Source organism: Balaenoptera acutorostrata, chromosome 19, assembly GCF_949987535.1.
Source record: "Balaenoptera acutorostrata chromosome 19, mBalAcu1.1, whole genome shotgun sequence".
NCBI classification, from domain to species: domain Eukaryota; kingdom Metazoa; phylum Chordata; class Mammalia; order Artiodactyla; family Balaenopteridae; genus Balaenoptera; species Balaenoptera acutorostrata.
The window spans coordinates 60,288,185-60,307,862 of NC_080082.1; the positions used below are offsets into that span (position 1 = coordinate 60,288,185).

The 19,678-nt window shown below is 54.7% G+C and overlaps 1 protein-coding gene across 3 annotated transcripts in view; it reads right to left on the reverse strand.

The window, feature by feature from the left end:
• LRRC4B (leucine rich repeat containing 4B) overlaps positions 1 to 19,678 on the reverse strand; it is a 40,871-nt gene that overhangs the window by 6,018 nt on the left and 15,175 nt on the right. For all 3 annotated transcript variants that reach the window (XM_057533517.1, XM_057533516.1, XM_007179957.2), the window contains exon 2: positions 18,301 to 18,632. In XM_057533517.1, coding sequence (XP_057389500.1) covers positions 18,301 to 18,597 — 297 coding nt within the window. In that variant the 5' untranslated portion in view covers positions 18,598 to 18,632. The remainder of the gene's footprint in view (positions 1 to 18,300; positions 18,633 to 19,678) is intronic.

The window sequence follows — 19,678 nt, forward strand, 5'->3', positions numbered from 1 at the left end:
ATATTCCTGGTACCGTTATCATCATAAGACAATAACAGCCACCATTTCTGCCAGCGCGATCCAACAGAAATACGACACCAGCTACCTGTTTAATTTTAAATTTCCTAGAGGCCACATTAAAAGAAAAAAACCAAGACAGATGAAACCAATTTTAATAATTGATTAGCCCAATAGGTACAAAATATTATGATTTCATCATGTAACCAAGAGGGAAACTTACAAATGAGATATTTTACTCTCTTTTCACACTAAGTCTGCGGGGGTCCGATGTGTGTTTCACAGTACACGCCCTCGGCAGCAGGTCCTGCATTTCCCCTCAATAACAGTATATTGTGAGCGTTTTCCCATATCATGAGTATGCTTCTAAAACCTGACTTCCGTGGCCACCTAGAATCCCTCCCCGGGGCTACACCTCCTTTCTGATGTTGAGATGGAATTGACAAGGTCAGATTTTATTTTCCTTAACGTGCTTCCGCCTCCTCTCATTTCTGGCAGCGAACACGGCTAATCTTTAGAACTGGACGAGGACCACGAGGGCTGGCCTGGGGTGTCTGCAGCCTGCCGGCGGTGTGGCCGATGCGGCCGTGTCTGTGTGGGGTGAGAAGAAGGGGGAGCCGGAGAGCCTTGGCCTGACAGCCCTCGGGCCCTGGAACCCCAGCTCTGCTGCGTGGGCTGCTGGAGCCTTGGTTTCCTCCTCTGAGGGACCCGGGGAAGAGCCCAGCCCCTCGCCTCCCACCCTGCTCTCTTGCTGCCTGCCCAACCCGTGAGGTGCTAAACAACAGCACAACGAAAAGCTTTCCTGATCAAACAGTCTGGCCCCTTTGCTTTGCTCGACTCTTGAGTTTCCCAAATATAATAACCTGAGAACCCTTCTCACAGGCTGCCTTTTATCACTGCCCCGGGAAACGCTGGCAAAGCATCAAGCAGGCTTCTAGTTGCTGTTTCTATTAATAATAGTAATAATAATAATAGTGGTAATAATAATAATAATAAGAGGATCCAGGCATTACTAATCGCTAGGGAGAGAATGAAGTAATGATCCAGTCATTACTAATCGCTGGGGAGAGAATGAAGTAATGATCCAGTCATTACTAATCGCTAGGGAGAGAATGAAGTCTGAAGGTCAGACTTGAGGGTTTGGACAGACAAATTGAGAACAAAGGGATTGCTGGCCCAGGTGTTGGAGTCGCCCCCTTGCCTAGTCTGAGTCACATGTAGTTCCGGGGGCCTCTCCAGTTCCCAGCAAACCGTCTGCATGCCCCACCCTGCCCCCACTCCTGCCGGGGTCCCTGTTCTCGGCGCGGCCCCTCCAGCCTGCCTTCCCAGTCGACCCTGCCCCCACTCCTGCCGGGGTCCCTGTTCTCGGCGCGGCCCCTCCAGCCTGCCTTCCCAGTCGAAAGCGGGCCTGCAGCCTAGAGGCCCCTGCATCGTCCACGGCCCCCCCTTGTGAGGGTTGGTCAGCCAGCAAGCCTGCCGGTTCTAATCCTTTTGAATGTCTCACAGCCATCTTCTCTCTGTCCCCACGGTCGGTCCAGCTCAGGCCTCAACCTGCCTGGCCTCCAGTCTCTCCCCTCAAGTTCATCTCCAGGGCCTTGCCACACCCAGAGCTGGCCCTGCCTCTGCTTTCCTCTAGAGCCCTCCGTGGCTCCCCAGTGCCCTCCAGGGAAACTCAGCCTGCCTTGGAAGCCCCGCTTGGCCTGGCCTGTAGGCTCCCCTCACTTGCAGCCCTCACTCCGGCTACATTTCAGCCAGTATGAACTTCGTGGAGCTATCTCACAGGCACTCCCCCTTTGCATACACTGTTCCCTCTACTCGGAATTCCCTTCCCTCTTCATCTACCTCGAAAACCCCTGCTCACTCTCTTGGACCCAGCCCAGATGTCTCACACTCATCCATCCGTCGCTTATTTATTGAACGGGGATAAAAGAGTTCTGAAGGGGTAAACGGAGGAGGACCATTCTCTGTGGAAGGGCGTTGTAATGTCAGCCCTGCAGAGCTGTTTCGAGGATGCAAGGTCATCGGTGAGATTCGCTCAGCACAAGGCGTGGCCCTCGCAGGTGGCATCTGGGCTGCAGCGATGAATGCCAGGCTCTGGGCTGGGTGTCCGCATCCGTCAGCTCGGCTTGTCCCCACCAGCCCTGCAGGGCAGGTGTTGTTCGCTCCCTTTCACAGAAGGAACCACTCGGCGAGGTTACTCGATGAGGGGTTTGAACCTGGGCAGCCCACAGGCCAGCATCGTGCCCCGTTTCAGAGACCAGGAGCCGAGGCTCAGCGAGGTCAGGCGACTCAGCAGGGCTGCTCACCTTCCCCGGGGGAAGTGGGAAGCCCGCAGCTGGGAGTCCAGCCCGGGTCTCCCTGATCCTCTGGGCAAAGCAAGTGAAACTACACCATGTCCATAAGGTGCGTCCTGGCAGAGCCCGAGACTGCGGCTGCTTCTGTTCCACGTGCTTTGTCCCAGTTGCGACGAGAAGGGGGTGTGTGAAGGGAGATGCAGGGGCACTCCCAAAGCGGGTGGGGTCCCCCCGCCAGTCACTTGAATGATGCACTTGGGAATAAGCAGGACGGGGGTGTTGCTGAGAAGGGAAGTCTGGTTTTATTGAGGATGTGCTGTAGGATTGCTTAAAATAGTGAGTCCCTTTATTTTTAACAGGATTCCAGTCTTTTCTCCCTCCTCCTCTCTGCAGGGTGACTGGGGAGCAGCCTAGTGGGCGGGGGTGGGGGGTGGGGGGCGGAGTCAGGGCTGGGTCTGAATCTCGGCTTTGCTGTTGACCAGCTGTGTGACCTTGGCTGAGTGTCCTAACGTCTCTGAGCCCACTTTCCTCGCAGGTCCTGCAGGGTTATTGTGAGGCTTGGACAAGATAGTGAATGCTTGGGACATGGCAAGCAGGCAGGAATACATATTTTTAAATTGTTGATGCAGCTGATAATGATCATTAACAGCTGTCCTGCCTCTGGGCTTCCAGTTTCTTCCCCAGCCTCTTTCCTCTACATCAGCTGTCAGAGTTGTCTAAGATGCAGTTCAGACCCTGCCAAATCCCTGCTCACAGCCCTCCCATGGCTCCCTTTGACCCTCAGCCTGGTGTCAGAGGCTCTGCAGGACCTGCCCCACTGGCCTCTCCTCTACTCCAGCCACAGGGAGATGTATGGGGTTCTATACGCTCACCATGCTCTGCTCAGCCTCTCTGCCTTTGCACAGGCTGTGCCCCCTGCCTGGAATGCCATCTTCCTCCTAGTTCTCTGGGATGTTCCAATTGTTTTCTGCCAGGAGGCTCTCTTTGGCTTCCTGTTCACTGACTCATCACAGGCATTCTCTTATCAGACCCTTATCACACTGGTTCAGTGCATCTGTCTCCTTGTCTAGGCTGTGAGTCTTTATGAGTAGAGACTCCATCTGAATCATTTCTGCATTCCCTGCACTCAGGTCAAGGCCTAGTTCATGGCGGACTTCAGAATGGACAAGGCTCATATTTGGAGAGTACCCACTGTGTGAGTCAATGTGCCTGCATGGCTTTTGGCCTGGGTGACAGCACCCAAAATGTTGAAATCCTCAGTGACAGAACTTGGGAACTGAGAGAGCACCAGTGTTCTGTTTTTGGTTCTGTTTCCAACTTATTCTTCTTTTTGCCTTAAAGTTCATGTGTCTATTATTAAAGACACACCAGCTTTCTTTAGGTTAGTGTTTGCCATCAATTTTGCTTTCATCCTTTCTGTCTTTATGTTTTAGGTATGTCTCTTGGATTTTGTTTTTAATTCAGTCTGAAAATCTCTGTCTTTTGACAGGAAGTTTAGTGTGTTTACATTTATTGTAATTACTAATCTATTTGGAATTATTCTTCCTATGTTGTTTCATGCTTTCTATTTGTCCTGATTTTTTTTTTGCAGCCTATTCATTCCCCTTTCCTATGACCTTTTGCAAAGATCGAGTTTCTTATTCCATTTCCCCCATTTACTATCTTAAGATTTATGTATTTTCTCTTCTTTTAGTGGTTAGCCTTAAGATTTAACATGCATACCTAAAGACGAAAGCCAATCAACTCCTCTCCTCTTCTTCCAAACAATACAAGGCTGATCCCATCTCTGACTCTGACAAAGTGCCATCCAGGGCAGGTTTCTAATAAGGCAAAAGGGGGGAGCCAGTATTTGTTAAGTGCCTAGTATTCACTGGACCCTATGCTAAACACTCTGAGGTCATGATCTCCTTTAATCCTTGTGGAAATCCTGTCAAATGGAGATTATCAACCACATGTCCCTGCCTTCCTTCTTCATATTTGATGGTTTACAGCCGAGGGAATGGAGGTTCACTGAGGTAAAGTCATTTGCCCTCAGTCTCACAGCTCCAAAGTAGCAGAACTAGGACTCAAAGTCGGCTTCTCCTGAATCTAAACACCAGGTCTCCACCACACTCACCCACCTAAACCAAGAGGGTTGGGCTGTGTGTGGGTTTTGATGTGTTTTTTGAGCTGCAGAGCCCGTTCATTATTCAAACATTACCCATGTAGCAATTTGCTCATTTGACAGATATTCTTTGAGTGCCTGCTATGTGTCAAGCATCATGCCGGGCTCTGGGGATCCAGCATGGACAAGACAGCCATAGCCAAATTCCCAGAGCCTGACCTTGAGAGGGGAAGAGAAACACTAAACATATTATTATGCAAATGATCATTTAAGTGGTAATGGTATAAACGGATCTGGATCTCGGGAGATGTCCTGGTTGCAGGGGGAGAGGCAGGCCTGTGGCCCCGTCACAGCACAATTTGAAACCCCCGAGGCCAGACGATCTCAAATCCTCTTTGATGCCGAGGGCTGGCTCACTGATACAGAGTCGGGTAGGCAAGGTGAGGACTGGTTCTCGGAGCAGGCAAATCCCCCTGTCCTCCCAGCCTGACATCTTTGGCCTGATGGGACGCTGACATCCTGTGATGTGGCAGAGGAGCTGGGCCTAGGGTCCTAACTACCCAAGTCACCAAGTCCCCTCCCTCCTTCAGCCCACATTTGCTAAGCCCTCCCCAACCTGTGCGCCCGGCTCTGTGCTGATTGCCAAGGATGCAGACACCAGTCACGCACCGGAACATGGTCCCATCAATGACCACCTCCCAACCTGACGGGGGCCTCTCCCCTCTCTTTCCATCCTGTAACTTGGCCTATTATTTAGGGGACTTTCCACTTTGGTGGTGGTAGGTAAACGCTACTAACTCTAGAAAAAAAACCCCATTGTGTTCTCTTGGGATTTTTTTTTAAAATTTAATTAATTAATTAATTAATTTATTTTTGGCTGCGTTGGGTCTTTGTTGATGCGCACGGGCTTTCTCTAGTTGCGGTGAGCAGGGTCTACTCTTTGTTGCGGTGTGTGGGCTTCTCATTGCGGTGGCTTCTCTTGTTGCGGAGCACGGGCTCTAGGTGCTTGGGCTTCAGTAGTTGTGACACTCAGGCTCAGTAGCTGTGGCTCGCGGGCTCTAGAGTGCAGGCTCAGTAGTTGTGGCACATGGGTTTAGCTGCTCCGCAGCATGTGGGATCTTCCTGGACCAGGGCTCGGACCCATGTCCCCTGCATTGGCAGATGGATTCTTAACCACTGCGCCACCAGGGAAGGCCCTCTTTTGGGATTTTTAAGAAAATAAACTGTCAAGAAATCCCTTATTAAAAATTTAACTGTGGTTGGAAAATGATGAAGTGAATTGTTCATCTTAACACTATTAAGATAAATTGCTTGTATGGGTTTTGAATGTAATGAACCGATAACAAAAGTTTAGTAAGCTTACTGTTGGGTTTTTTTTTTTTATCGCGTTAATTATTTTACGTTCATAATTTAAAAGCCTTTTTTTTTTTTTTTTCCTCCGTACCAACTGTTTTTATGACAACTCTTCATATTTCTTCCTTCTCTGAGATCAGGGTCTTGTGCATCGCTTTTCAGTAGGGATTTCCCTGACCGCCAGGATGTGGCCAGAGCCGGGCAAGCATGGGGGCTAGTGTAGGCCCCTGCCTTGCTCACTGAGTCCCCCACCCCCCAGGCCTAGACTCGGCCTTCTGGGGCCTCAGTCTCCTCTGTAACGTGGGGACAGGGGCCCTGAGGACTAAGAGAGAACAAGCATGTACCACGACAACACAGCCCAGCCCAGGGGCAGGGTGGCCCCTCAGAATGCAGCACCCTCTCCATCCTCGCCGTTACCCCCTCACCGCCAACAACAAATCCTAAATTTGTCCCTGCTAGGAGGGTCCAGGCCATGCCGGGCAACCCCTCTAACAGGGGAGGGGGGCATCCTAGAGGCTCCATGCCCCACCCCCAGCAGCCATCCTGGGCGAGGGCAGCTGGAACCAACCTCAGCCTGCACCATGGGCCGGCCATCCTCAGCTACAGGAGGCAGGCAGGAGGGGCTCTGGCCAGAGCGAGAGAGGAGACAGCCTACTCCCCACGGGTCCCCAGCTCCCCAGAAGACCACTGTGCTCGGACAGGCCTGTCTCGTCCCCGGCCCCCAACCCTGCCCGGCTGTCACTGCAGGTTGAGCCCTGCGGCCTGGTGGTTAAAGCTCTGGGGTCAGACAGCCGGAGTCCTGATCCAGACTGCCCTTTACTGCTTCTGTGACTCGGAGCAAATTTCAGACCTCCTGGGGCCACTTCCCCATCTGTACAGTGGGGCTGATAAGATCTACCTCCTAGAGTTGGTGAGAGGATGCCCTCAACCCCCAACCCAGGAGCCCAGATGGGTATCTAAACCTGCGTGCAGACAATGCAGGGGCGAGCGCTACACCAGAGGGGGGTGCCAGCCGCTAAGTGTGCCCCAGCTTTGCCTACGATGGTGGGTGGCGGGGAGCGGGGAAGTGGGGTTAGGCTCAGGCTCAAGCCACGCCGCCTCCCCCACTTGCACCTCCCTCTCCTGCTTGACTGTTTCACTCAGCTCACCTCCATCTAAAACACACCGGCATTGGAATTCCCTGGCGGTCCAGCGGTTAGGGCTCCATGCTTCCACTGCAGGGGGCATGGGTTCGATCCCTGGTCGGGGAGCTAAGATCCCACATGCCGTGTGGCACAGCCCAGAACACCAGCACTGGGACTTCCCTGGTGGCGCAGGGGTTAAGAACCCGCCTGCCAATGCAGGGGACACGGGTTCGAGCCCTGGTCCGGGAAGATCCCACATGCTGCGGAGCAACTAAGCCCGTGCACCACAACTACTGAAGCCTGCACGCTTAGAGCCTGTGCTCCGCAACAAAAGAAGCCATCACAATGAGAAGCCCGCGCATCGCAACAAAGAGTAGCCCCCGCTTGCCGCAACTAGAGAAAGCCTGCACGCAGCAACAAAGACCCAACGCAGCCAAAAATAAAGAAATAAATAACAAACAAAACAAACAAACAAAAACACTGGCATTGTGCTGTGCACCTCCTGCACTGTCTCTGTTTCCACCCAGCTTCACCAGGGCAGGGACGTGAATCTGTCCTGCTCACTGTGCGTACAGCAGTGCCTGGCACACAGTAGGTGCTTAATAAATGAATCAGGAATGTGAACTGGGTGATGGACTAGCCAGGGCCGGTCAGACACAGGAGGGACAGGCATTGTAGGGAGAGGGACGCATGAGTCTCAGCCTCCTCTCTGTCGGAGCCTGTTTCCAGGTGGAGACTTCACGGCGGCATCTTGAGGATCACACCTGTGCCCGGTGTGTACAAGCACAGAAGGTGACTTTGGCTATTCAGGGACAGTGTGTTTTCCGAAGGGAGGGAAGGGTGTCTGAGCCCAGCAGGGGGCATCCCTGAGTGAGGTGCGACTGGGACACCCAGTTTGAGAAGGGTCTTCTCTTGGGGGAACATGGGCCGTTTTAAAGCCCAGGAATGACGTGGTGACTCTGGCTGAGGGTGGGGGAACAGACTGTGGCCAGGTGGCCGGGAGGAAGCCGGGGGGAGTGTCCTGATGGGCAAGGTCAGGCCAGAGCAGGGACTCTGGACATGGAGTCAGGACGATTACAGTTCTGTCATCAGGTCACCAGGGTGGAGAGCCCAGTAGCTACGAATTAGGAAGCATCAGGAATGGCACTGAAGAACCCAAGGCAATCTACAGATTTGATGCAATCCCTATCAAATTACCAACGGCATTTTTCACAGAACTAGAACAAAAAATTTAAAAATTCGTATGGAACACAAATGACCCTGAATACCCAAAGTGATCCTGAGAAAGAAAAATGGAGCTTGAGGAATTAGACTCCCTGACTTCAGACTATACAACAAAGCTACAGTAATCAAAACAGTATGGTACTGGCACAAAAACAGAAATACAGATCAAAGGAATGGTGCTGAAGAAATCCAGTCTTGCAGCCTGCCTGCCTGGGCTAAGTCCCAGTTCCACTGACTGTGGCCTCTTGCACCAGAGTCTTACTCCTGCACCTCAGTTTCCTCATCTGTACAATGGGGATAAGAACAGGCACTGCTCACAGGGTCGCCGTGGGAAGGGCTTGGAGCAGTGCTGGGGCTGCATGAATCGTCTCCCACTTTCCGCCTCTGAGGCCCTCAGTCTGCTCAACTGAGAAGTGGGGGAGAGATCAAGGCCTGTGGTGAGGTTCAGAGGCCACATGGCTCAGCAAGACGGCAAGCCATTCTCTGATTCATTAACTTAACAGTTGTATTTGGGGACCTACAGTCCATCAGGCTCTGTGCTGAGTGCTGGGGCCAGCAGCGACCACAAGTGTGACCAACAGATTTGGGCACCAGAGGGACCCGTGGGCCTGACTGGACCAGGGGCTCAGAGAAGGTGCCTCTGAGGCCAAGACATTTCTCTGACTCAAGAAAGATGACAGTGACTGACCCTGATGACGGTCTCACTATCAACACTAGCTGGACCTCTCAGGAGCTGACTGCTCACCAGCCCCTCTTCCCTCATCTGAGCCGCTGAGACCACTGAGTCCCCAGGGCCCCCAAGACCACCCAGCATGCAGTGGTGCTCATTACATGCTGGTCCAAAGGTTAAAGACATGGAATTTCTCGGTGGCTCTAAGACGGAAGGACTGTTATCCCCATTTTACTGATGACAAAACTGAGGCCCAGATGAGTTCCATAATGTTCCTGAGGAGTTGTGATTCAAACCCCAATGGTCCCTTACAATCTTAAGTGCTGGTGTTACCTAGGTGAGTGGGAAACTGGAAGAGTATTCAAGAAAGAGGGAACACCACGTGTGAAGGTGCTGAGCTAGGAGGGAGTGGAAAGGGCCAGTGTGATGCCCGGGATGCAGGAGGCTAGAGGGGGGAGGGGTGGGGCTGCGTCCTGAAGGACCCTGCCTTCATCAGGGTAGGTACCAGAGGGAACATCTCAGGGTTTGATGTTCAAAGAAGCGGACCAGCTCTCTGGCATCAGACTTGCCCCGTGAGGTGTGAGGCAGGAAGCGTGTATCACCCTTTCCTGAGCCGCTCACCAACAGAGTCTGAGGCAGCCTTTGTGCTACCCCCCACCTTCTGCCCCGGCCCGAGGCAGGCAGGCCGCTCTCATGGAATAAATGGGGGAGGGGCTCCACCCACATCTCCTCCGGCTCGAAAAAACTAAATCAAAACCAGGCAGAGTGGGCTTCCCTGGTGGCGCAGTAGTTGAGAATCTGCCTGCCAATGCAGGGGACACGGGTTCGAGCCCTGGTCTGGGAAGATCCCACATGCCACGGAGCAACTAGGCCCGTGAGCCACAACTACTGAGCCTGCGTGTCTGGAGCCTGTGCTCCGCAACAAGAGAGGCCGCGACAGTGAGAGGCCCGCACACCGCGATGAAGAGTGGCCCCCGCTTGCCGCAACTAGAGAAAGCCCTCGCACAGAAACGAAGACCCAACACAGCCAAAAATAAATAAATTTATAAAACCAGGCAGAGTGAGAACCCCAAACTGGAGACAATCCAAATGCCCATCAACAGAAATGCATAAAGGAATTGAGGTATCTGCATCAGATAGAATGTGATCCAATGATACAAAAGGAAAAGGGGAAAAGCCACAGCCACAGGAAACACCAAGCATGCGTCTCAGCAGCTGTGCGGAGCCAAGGAAGCTGGACGTGCAGGAGTGTAGGCGCCTGATTCCCTTGGCCTGGAGTGAGGACTCTGGGGCGGGTTGTCTCTGAGGAGAAGGGGGAGGAAATGAGGGGAGAGCACAGAGGCTTCAGGGGCTCTTTATATTCCACTTCTTGCCCTGGTGGCACTGACGTGGCCCTTCCCTTTCTGATGACCTTTTGAGCTGGACATTCACGTCCGTGTTCTTCTTATGTGTGAGTTACACGTGATAATAAAAATAAGTCAGGAAGAAACAGGGCATCTGGAGTCCCATCTGACAGGTGTGGAAACTGAGTGCCAGAGGGGGCGAGGGGATGATCTAGGGTTCTGGGGGTGCTTCCGGGGGAAGGAAGGAGGAAACCAGAGTCAGGATGGAAGCTGGACAGGTTGAATTAGGCATCCAGTCCTGGGGGGCCTGGGTGTGGCCCCTGAGGCTAGCTGCTCTTTCCTGCCCAGGTGACCCGAGTGTCCCACGGGCCTGCAGGTGGGGCTGCCCTTGCTGACCTCTAGAGAGGACCCTTCCACACCCCTCGGTCCACCATTCCCTTCCTTCAAGGGCTCTGGCTGGGAAAAGTCCATCCGGTCAAAAACTCCCTGTATTTCCTGATGCTGGTGGGATCGGCCACCTGGAAAATCGCAAACTAGCATGTAACTGAAAAGCCATTTCTGGTGTTTGCCTTGGTCGTGCACTACAGTGTGTTCTTCTTTGCAACAGATTGACTTTCCTAAAGCTGAACCCTGGCTGGCAGGGCCTTGCTTCTCCACGGCGGCTCCTGGGGCCTGGGGCAAGCCACCGGGGTCACTGCCATCTGGGTGACCTTGGACAAGCAGGTGAACAGGCCACCTGCGCCTCTGTTTCCACATCTGTCAAATGGGAACAATCCCACCATCAAGGAAACAAACGAGTCAGGGCAAATCCTCCACAAACTGTAGTTTCTCCTCCCTTCTCCAGGGAAGGGTGAGCAAATGCCAGTGTAGACTTTTTTCTTCAGCTCGTGTAACATTTTGTACTTGTTATTTTTTTTTTAAATTAATTTACTTATTTATTTATGGCTGTATTGGGTCTTCGTTTCTGTGCAAGGGCTTTCTCTAGTTGCGGCAAGTGGGGGCCACTCTTCATCGTGGTGCGCGGGCCTCTCATTATCGCGGCCTCTCTTGTTGCAGAGCACAGGCTCCAGACGCGCAGGCTCAGTAATTGTGGCTCACGGGCCTAGTTGCTCCGCGGCATGTGGGATCTTCCCAGACCAGGGCTCGAACCCGTGTTCCCTGCATTAGCAGGCAGATTCTCAACCACTGCGCCACCAGGGAAGCCCTGTACTTGTTATTTTTAAGTTGAATTTTTCCTGATTACAAGAAGTATTAAATGCCCTCATTGAAGAAAATTTAGGGAATAAAGAAAACATAAAGAAGACATTAAGGGAATTCCCTGGCGTTCCAGTGGTTAAGACTTGGTGCTTTCACTGCCATGGGCTCGGGGTTCAATCCCTGGTCAGGGAACTAATATCCCACAAGCCTGGAGGCGCGGCCAAAGGCAAAAAAAAGGCACTGTGAAAGTGTCTGGGCGGTCCCTGAATTTTGTTTTAAATTAAAATTTAAAGACACAATGGACATACTCCTTGCATCCTTTGAAAAGCTCAGTATGATCTTCTAAGCATTCCCCCGTGTCCTTCAATAGTCTTCGAAACTCCATTTTGAATCGCTGCATGATATTCTGTCGTAAGGATGTGCAGTGATTCACTGAACCAGTGCCCCAATCATCAGGAACTGAGACTGCTTCTACGTTTTGGCTGTCGTGCCATCCAGCATTCAACACGACTCTCTGAACACTTCTGAGGATCTCAGGATGGGTTGATCTGTTTCTTAGGATGGAAGCATATTTCCTTGTCAAGTGACTCTACACGCCTTGCCCACAGGACCCCATGGTAGACCCCTGGAGGGACCAGGGCAGCCCCCTAAAGGCCTGGGTGGGTCAGTGTACTTTGTGAGGTTAAGTACATCATGTCTTCTGACCCAGCAATCCCCCCGGCGTACGTTCCAAACACATTAGCATGCCGCAGCCCCCAAAGGGTTCCTAAAGGAGGCTTTGTGGTGGGTGGGGCAGGAAGGGGGGGACGCCCATCCAGGAAATTCTGCAGCAGTTAAAGCACCCGAGTACACACACACACACACACACACACACACACACACACACAGGGCGACGTGGATGGCTCTTAACAACCCAGGCCAAGTGAAAACAGTGAGACAAAGAAAGCCATCTATAACGCACCTTCATCTACATAAATTAAAAATACATGCACACAAAGCAACAATAAGCATTTTGCAAGAACACACACAAGCAGAAAAATCCAGAGTAAACACATGAGGATGGCTGGCTCTGGGGGAGGGGAGGGGAGCAGAGTGGGGACAAGGAGACGAGGCCGTGACCTGTGACCGAGGAGGGGGGCCCAGGGAGGACCCCCGCCTGCCTGAGGAGGGGTGGGCTGGCTGAGCCCAGCCCAGGGGCACAGCGTCTATGTGGACCCAGAGTACACAGGGGAACAGAGGTGTCCCTGGGCCCGCCCGGTAGTGGCAGGTGCCCGGCTTGAGTGGCAACAGGGCTGCAGGGCAGAGGGAAGGCAAGTCCCCAGGGCTTCGCCTAGAAGGCATCTCTGTAGGCTCAGCCCCGTCCCCGTGGCCACTTGGCCACATGTGCTTGGAGTCCCCGTGCCCCCCGTGTGGTCCTCGCCCTCGCTGGACCGCAGGCCAGGGGTGAGTGGGAACAGGTGATGGGACCCTCAGGGCTGCCCCAGTTCTCAGGGCGGGCACTGCAGGATTCACCTCCTGCTGCCGCTCACGGAGGTTCCCCCGGTCTCTGCCAGGTCCCCTGGGGCTGGCCTTCCTTTCTCAAATAACTGCTGATCATCTACTGTGCGCCAGACTCTGGTCTAGGTGCTGGGGATGACACAGGGAGCAGGGCGAAGTCCCTGCCCTCATGGAGGTGACCATCTGGGCAGGAGCCAGATGACAAGCAGGTGACCATGGACATGGGGGGACTCTCGAATCTCCACAACTCAGGCCACCTCTACGGAGCTCTGGTGCCAGGCCTCGTGTGCGTGCACCTTGGGGCGGTCACAGCCTCCGACCCCACAATCCCACTTCTAGGAATTTGTCCCAAGGGCAGAATCCAGAATAGTACAAAGAACAAGAACTGAGGATGTTCACTGCAGTGTTGTTTACATCAACGAAAATGCTGGGTGGCGCAGTGGTTAAGAATCCGCCTGCCAATGTGGGGGACACGGGTTCGAGCCCTGGTCCGGAAAGATCCCACATGCCGCGGAGCAGCTAAGCCCGCGAGCCACAGCTACTGAGCCCGCATGACACAACTACTGAAGCCCATACCCCTAGAGCCTGTGCTCCACAACAAGGGAAGCCACCGCAATGAGAAACCCGTGAACCGCAACGAAGAGTAGCCCCCGCTCACCGCAACTAGAGAAAGCCCGTGCGCAGCAACGAAGACCCAAAAATAAATAAACAAATTTATAAAATAAAACACTGGAAATAAGACGGGACTAGTTAATTAACTGGACGCTCACGCATCGGAATCTAATGCAGTCATTAAAATCCACATAATAGACAAGTATCAGAATCAGGGAGAAAGATATTCATGGTTGAACTCCTAGGTGCCAAAAGCCAGTTGCCAGCCAGTAAGAAATGGGGTGATTCCATTTTTTCTTTTTTTTTTTTAAAAAAAGCAAAATATCCATTTAGAGACCCAACCCTGTCGTGCACACAGAGGTGTGCGTGCAGAGTCTCTGAATAAAAAGACACCAAATGTTAATGGGAGTTACCTGTGGTTGTCGGATTACACTTGGCTTTTGTCCCTGTGTTCTTACTTAGGTATCTTTTCTAGTTTTTCTAAATTAATTTGTATTCATTCTATAATAAATCATTTTAAACCACATTTACATAGGCACAGAAAAGAGCCAGGAAGGCTTTAAAACAAAATGTAAACAGTAGTTATGTATATCTAGGTAGTGGGACTAGGGGTGAGTTTTTTCATTTCTTATCTGAGTAATTAAAAAGTTATTTGGGGGCTTCCCTGGTGGCGCAGTGGTTGAGAGTCTGCCTGCTAATGCAGGGGACACGGGTTCGAGCCCTGGTCTGGGAAGATCCCACATGCTGCGGAGCAACTGGGCCCGTGAGCCACAACTACTGAGCCTGCGCATCTGGAGCCTGTGCTCCGCAACAAGAGAGGCCACAATAGTGAGAGGCCCGCGCACCGCGATGAAGAGTGGCCCCCACTTGCCGCAACTGGAGAGAGCCCTAGCACAGAAACGAAGACCCAACATAGCAATCAATCAATCAATCAATCAATCAATAAATCTTTAAAAAAAAAAAAGAAAAAGTTATTTGGTAAAACCCCTCTAACGGCGGCCCCACTCCTCCCGCCATCTGCAAGGTGTCCACCGAGGGAGGAAGATTCCATTGAACATCTTGAATCGTTCACTTTTGCGGACTGGACATTCCCTGGCCTCAGGGAATGTGCAGTCTGGGGGTGGGGGGTGGGGTTGGAGGTCTCCAGAGAAGGGGGCTGCAAGAATCCCCAGGGGTGAGAAACGAAAGTGTTAGGAGTTCAAGACATGCTTGCCATCCTTTAACGTGGCCATTTTTGTGCAAGCTTTATAATATACACGATCCATGGATGCTGTAGACCTTTGTATGACTTTAGCAATAAAATTCATATATGTATATTCCGACAGGGATGTGGGTCACATCGTTTGGAGACCAGTGGCCTGGGAGATGAGGTGAGAGACACACGAGCAGACAGGTCGAACCAAGGGGTCCACTCAGACCTACAGAGTCATCCTCTCTCCTTCTTTTCCCATATCCACTTTGCTGGAAAATCCTGTGGTCTCCACCTTCAAAACAGACCCAGGGGCTTCCCTGGTGGTGCAGTGGTTAAGAATCCGCCTGCCAGTGCAGGAGAGACAGGTTCGAGCCATGGTCAGGGAAGATCCTACATGCCGCGGAGCAACTAAGCCCGTGTGCCACAACTACTGAGCCTGCATGCCACAACTACTGAAGCCCGCATGCCTAGAGCCCGTGCTCCACAAGAGAAGCCCGCTCACCACAATGAAGAGTAGTCACCACTCGTCGCAACTAGAGAAAGCCCGTGCACAGCAACAAAGACCCAACGCAGCCAAAAAACCAACCAACCAACCAAACAAACAAACAAAAACCACCACCAAAAAACAGACCCAGAATCTGCCTGCTTCCCACACCTCCACCGCAACCAGTCTGGGCCAACCTGGGGCCACCAGCATCTCTCTCCTGAACTCTGCACCAGCCTCCGAACAGGCCTCTCTGCCATCGCCCTTGCCCCTACAGTCCCCACACCTTGGCCAGAGAGAGACCCAAGTCAGAGCCCGTCTGTCCTCTGCTCAGAGCCTCCCCTGGCTCCTGTCTCATGCAGAGAAGAGCCCAAGTCCTCACCGTGACCACGAGACCCCTTTGTCCCATCTCTGTCCTCATCCCCCGCCCTCTCCCCATGGTTCACTCCGTTCCAGCCACGCCAGGCTCATGGCTTTTCCTCCTACACACCAGGCAGGCTCTACCCCAGGGCCTTTGCACCTGCTGCCCCCTGCCTGGAATGCCCCACAAGGCTCCCACCGTCACCTCCTCCAAACATTTGCTCAGATGTCACCTTCTCCATGAGGCCACCCTGACCTCCGTGTCTTTTTTTTTTTTTTTTGGCGGATCCGGGTAGCTTGCGGGATCTTACTTCCCCGACCAGGGATTGAACCCGGGCCCCTGGCAGTGAGAGCACCGGGCCCTAACCACTGGACCACCAGGGAATTCCCAGAGAACCACTGTTTTAAAGGCATTTGGTCAATCCCCTGTCCCCATGCAGGCCTCTCCTATCCCAGCCCATAGAGCCAGGAGAGAAGAGGGCTCAGAGCTAAACTTCCCCTCCCCCACTGCACATCCTGGTCTGACCCTGGGGAAGAGGAAAGGATCAGGGCCCCCATCTGAGTGTCCTGGACAGCCTGGGGACCAGAGCCCCCCTCTGTGGGGGCAGAGAGGGGACCTCTTAGGGGGTCAGTGCCAGGGGGACTGCCAAAGGCAAGGCTGTCCCTTCCTGGGTGGCCGTGGGGCAAGGACCACTGAAGCTGGAGCTGTGTCACATCACCACACCCCTGCCCCTGCAGGACTGTGTCCCGGGGCTCCAGGCCCACCTCACCAGCTGCCTCCACTTAGCGGCTACCTTTTCTGCTCGTGTGCTCTGAGTCAGCCTCAGACACATCAAGCTGCAGTCTCAGCTGCTCTGTCCATGCCTCCCTTTAGGGGGCGACACCCTCCCTTCATTCTCACCATACACCTGCCCCCTTGTTGCCGGTACTCCATCCATCCTTTGTGTATTCATGTGACAGTCCACAGATGCTGCTAGGACCAGCTCTGGGCAAAGCCCTTCCCTGCCCCTGAGTGGCTTACATTCTAGAAGGGAAGAGGCAATCCACTAATAAACAGGGTGGCACGCCAGGCTGGGATAACCGGGAAATGGGAGCCGGAAGGGGGGAGGTTAGAGCATCAAGGATTGCGTCTGCGACGAGGAGCCACTGAGTTCCCACCACCAGCAACATCCCTTTGGAGGAACCGGGCCGTTTTCTCTTTGGGGGGCTCAATGAACAATTCGGTCCCACCAACAGCTGCTGAGTGCCCGGCCCTGCGCTAGGCGCCCGCGCCCCAGTCCAGTGCAGGGCACTGGCTGACATGTGACAGCGACCAAGAGACACGGGTGCCGCAGCTCCGCCACCTCTTAACTGCATACATTCAACCCATCCTCCCAGAGGCCACCACACAAGCCTGAAGGTGCCCTCTGCCTAAAGCCCTCCAGAGCCCCCTGGACTCTGGCATGAAGTCCAGCCTCTTCTGTGATAACCAGTCGCCCTCCCAGCCCTGGGGAGCTGCTCAGACGATTCCTCTGCCTGAATACGCCTCTCTCGGGACCTGGGGTCCCGCAGGCAAACCTCCCCTCACCGTCTTCCTCTCCGGGCCCAAAGCGCCCCAGCATCCCCGTCCTTCCCCTGAACGCTTTGGTCTGTTCAGTGTCTCTTGGTTGACTTACACATGGGAGGCCGTAGTCTAGGCACTTGGGACACATCAGTGAGTAAAACTGACAGCCACTCGTGCCCTCCCTGATCCCGCATTCCAGGCCCCTGTCTAGAAGTAAACGGGCATTGTGTTAAACGCTAAGGGCCGTGGGGGACGGAACTGGATGGGGGAAGGGGGTGGTGGCTGCAGGAGGAGGGGTTGCTGGCTGCAGCTTTAAAGACATGGAGCTCAGGGGAATTCCCTGGTGGTCCAGCGCTCAGCGCTTTCACTGTGGTGGCCCGGGTTCAAAAAAAACCCAGAAAACAGTGGTTCTCAACTGGGGGGGGGGGGAAATTCCCTCCCTCCCCAGGGAATATCTGGCAACATCTGGAGACACATTTGGAACTGGGGGCGGGACGCTACTGGCCTCTAGTGGCCGGGGGTGCTGCTTCACACCCTGCAGTGCACGGGATTCCCTCCCCCCAGCCCCACCGAGGAGGATCCAGCCCCAAAGTCAGTAAAGCAGAGGGGAGACCCTGCTTCCGAATAGCACAGCTCTGCCCCCAAAGCATCACTCATGGCCCATCTTAATGACAATTATAATCGGATGGCAACTGCCCCGTCCGAGTGCTGCCAGCCAGGTACTGGGGAGCGCTGGGCTCTCACACCAGCTCCGGGAAGTGGGGGGGTGTGTGAGTCCCGTACCGCACAGCAAGTGAGCGCTCACCCGGGGCCAGAACGGCTCTAAATCCTTGACAAGTGTGACACCCATCAGCCCTCGCACCAACCCCTTGGGGCAGGGATCGTATCATCGCCCTTTTCCAGGTGAAGAAACTGAGGGGCAGAGTCATGCATCATGTGCGCCCGACGCCACGCGGCAGGTGCGGTGGTGCAGGTGGCCCAGGGGCCTCAGGGAAGGGTCACTCCCAGCACGACCTGTGGTTCCGGGGCCAGGCTGAGGGCTCACTTGTGCCGTGCTGTGGGAGGAGGGCAGATGGTCCTGCCCTGGGGCCCAGCGTGCTGGTACAGACACAGGGAGCCTTGTGCCGAGGAAACCCAGACAGCCTCGGCTCAAGTGACTAGGGTGCAAACAGCATCTCATCAGTGCCCAGGGTACGGGTGTGAAGAGCTGGTGCGGACGCCCAGGAGGCTTTGCCAGCTCAGGGGGGAGGGACTGGCCACCACCTGGGCCCCTTCCCCACCCCCACGGGCCGCCAGCCCGGCTCACCTGGATGCCATTCTCCTGCAGGTTCAGGTACCGCGTGTTGACGGGGATACTGGCCGGGACCTCGGCCAGCTCCCTCCTTGTGCAGATCACCCGGCTGGCCTGGTTGCTGCAGGAGCAGGCCGCGGGGCAGGAGGTGGCCGGCGGGGAGCCCCCTCCGGCGGCAGATGTCCCGGCCACGCCGCCCCCGCCGGCCCCCAGGGGTGGGGAGAAGAGCCAGAGGAAGAGCAGGGCCCCATGGGGCCAGGACATCCTACTGGGCGGCAGTGGGGGGCACGGGGAGCCGCGGGCACGCGCCATCCTCAATGTTCATGCTCCGCCTGGGCGCCGGGGGGCTGTCAGGGAGAGAGAGGGAGAGGCTCAGTGAGGGACGGGGATCCCCCGAGTGGCCCAGCTTCTCCCCGACATCCAGGCCGCTCTCTGCGGCTGCTGCCACCGCCATCACCTCCCTGCCCAGGCTCAGGACCCAAGGGGGCAAGGCTCCTGCAGGCCCCCTGTGGGGGGAGAGGCCACCCCTGATGATGAGGGCCCAGCAGGACGAGGGGGGCAGAGAGGAGGGCTAGCCCTGCGCACCCTACACTCATCTCACCCTCTCTGTGCTGGGAAGACTTTATGCCCATTTCGCAGAAGAGAAAACTGAGTCTGGGGGAGAGGAAGTGCTCACCCAGGGGCGCTTGGCCGGCAAGTGGAGATGTCGGCCAGATTAAAAACTTGGTTCTTTGCATGATTTCAAAAAGGGACATAAATAGGTCGAGATAGAGTGAGAGACAAGACAGACAAGACGTAAGTGACAGAGAAGAGGTGAAAAGCCAAGCCGGGAAGTCGGAGTGAGGATCTGGCTCCTGTCCCAGCAGCCACCCAAGTCCCCTCTCCACCTGCACGCACCTCTGGGAGGGGACCAGCCTCCTGGACGCCCCCCCCCCCACTTCTCCCTTCAGGGAGTGTTTGTAGAGGCCAAGTTTCCCAGCAACCCGGACTCCCCGCCATCACCCATGGTCCCTGCGCCTCGCAGCAGCGGCAGCAGCTGGAGGGATCTGAGTTAGACTCAAAGGGGGAACTGGAAGGAGAAGGTGAGGTGCCAGACAAGGCAAGTGGGGAGGTGCCGGGTGTGGGCAGGTGAGGCAGCTGGGGAGGGAGGACACCGGAGACGATAACGGGGGAGGAGGAGGTGGAGGGCGGCAGGTGCTCGAGGCCACGATGGCGGCTGGTGGGTCCGTGCCAGCGGCTGCTGCGCGCAGGATGGTGTCGGGCCCGCCCGCCCGCTGGAGAAGGGGCTGGGGGGCCGGAGCGCCTGAGCCTGAGCTCTGGGAAGGGAGTGGGCAGCGTGGGGGTCAGGTCCTCCCACCCACATTTCCACAGGACCAGAGACGGAGAGGGGGAT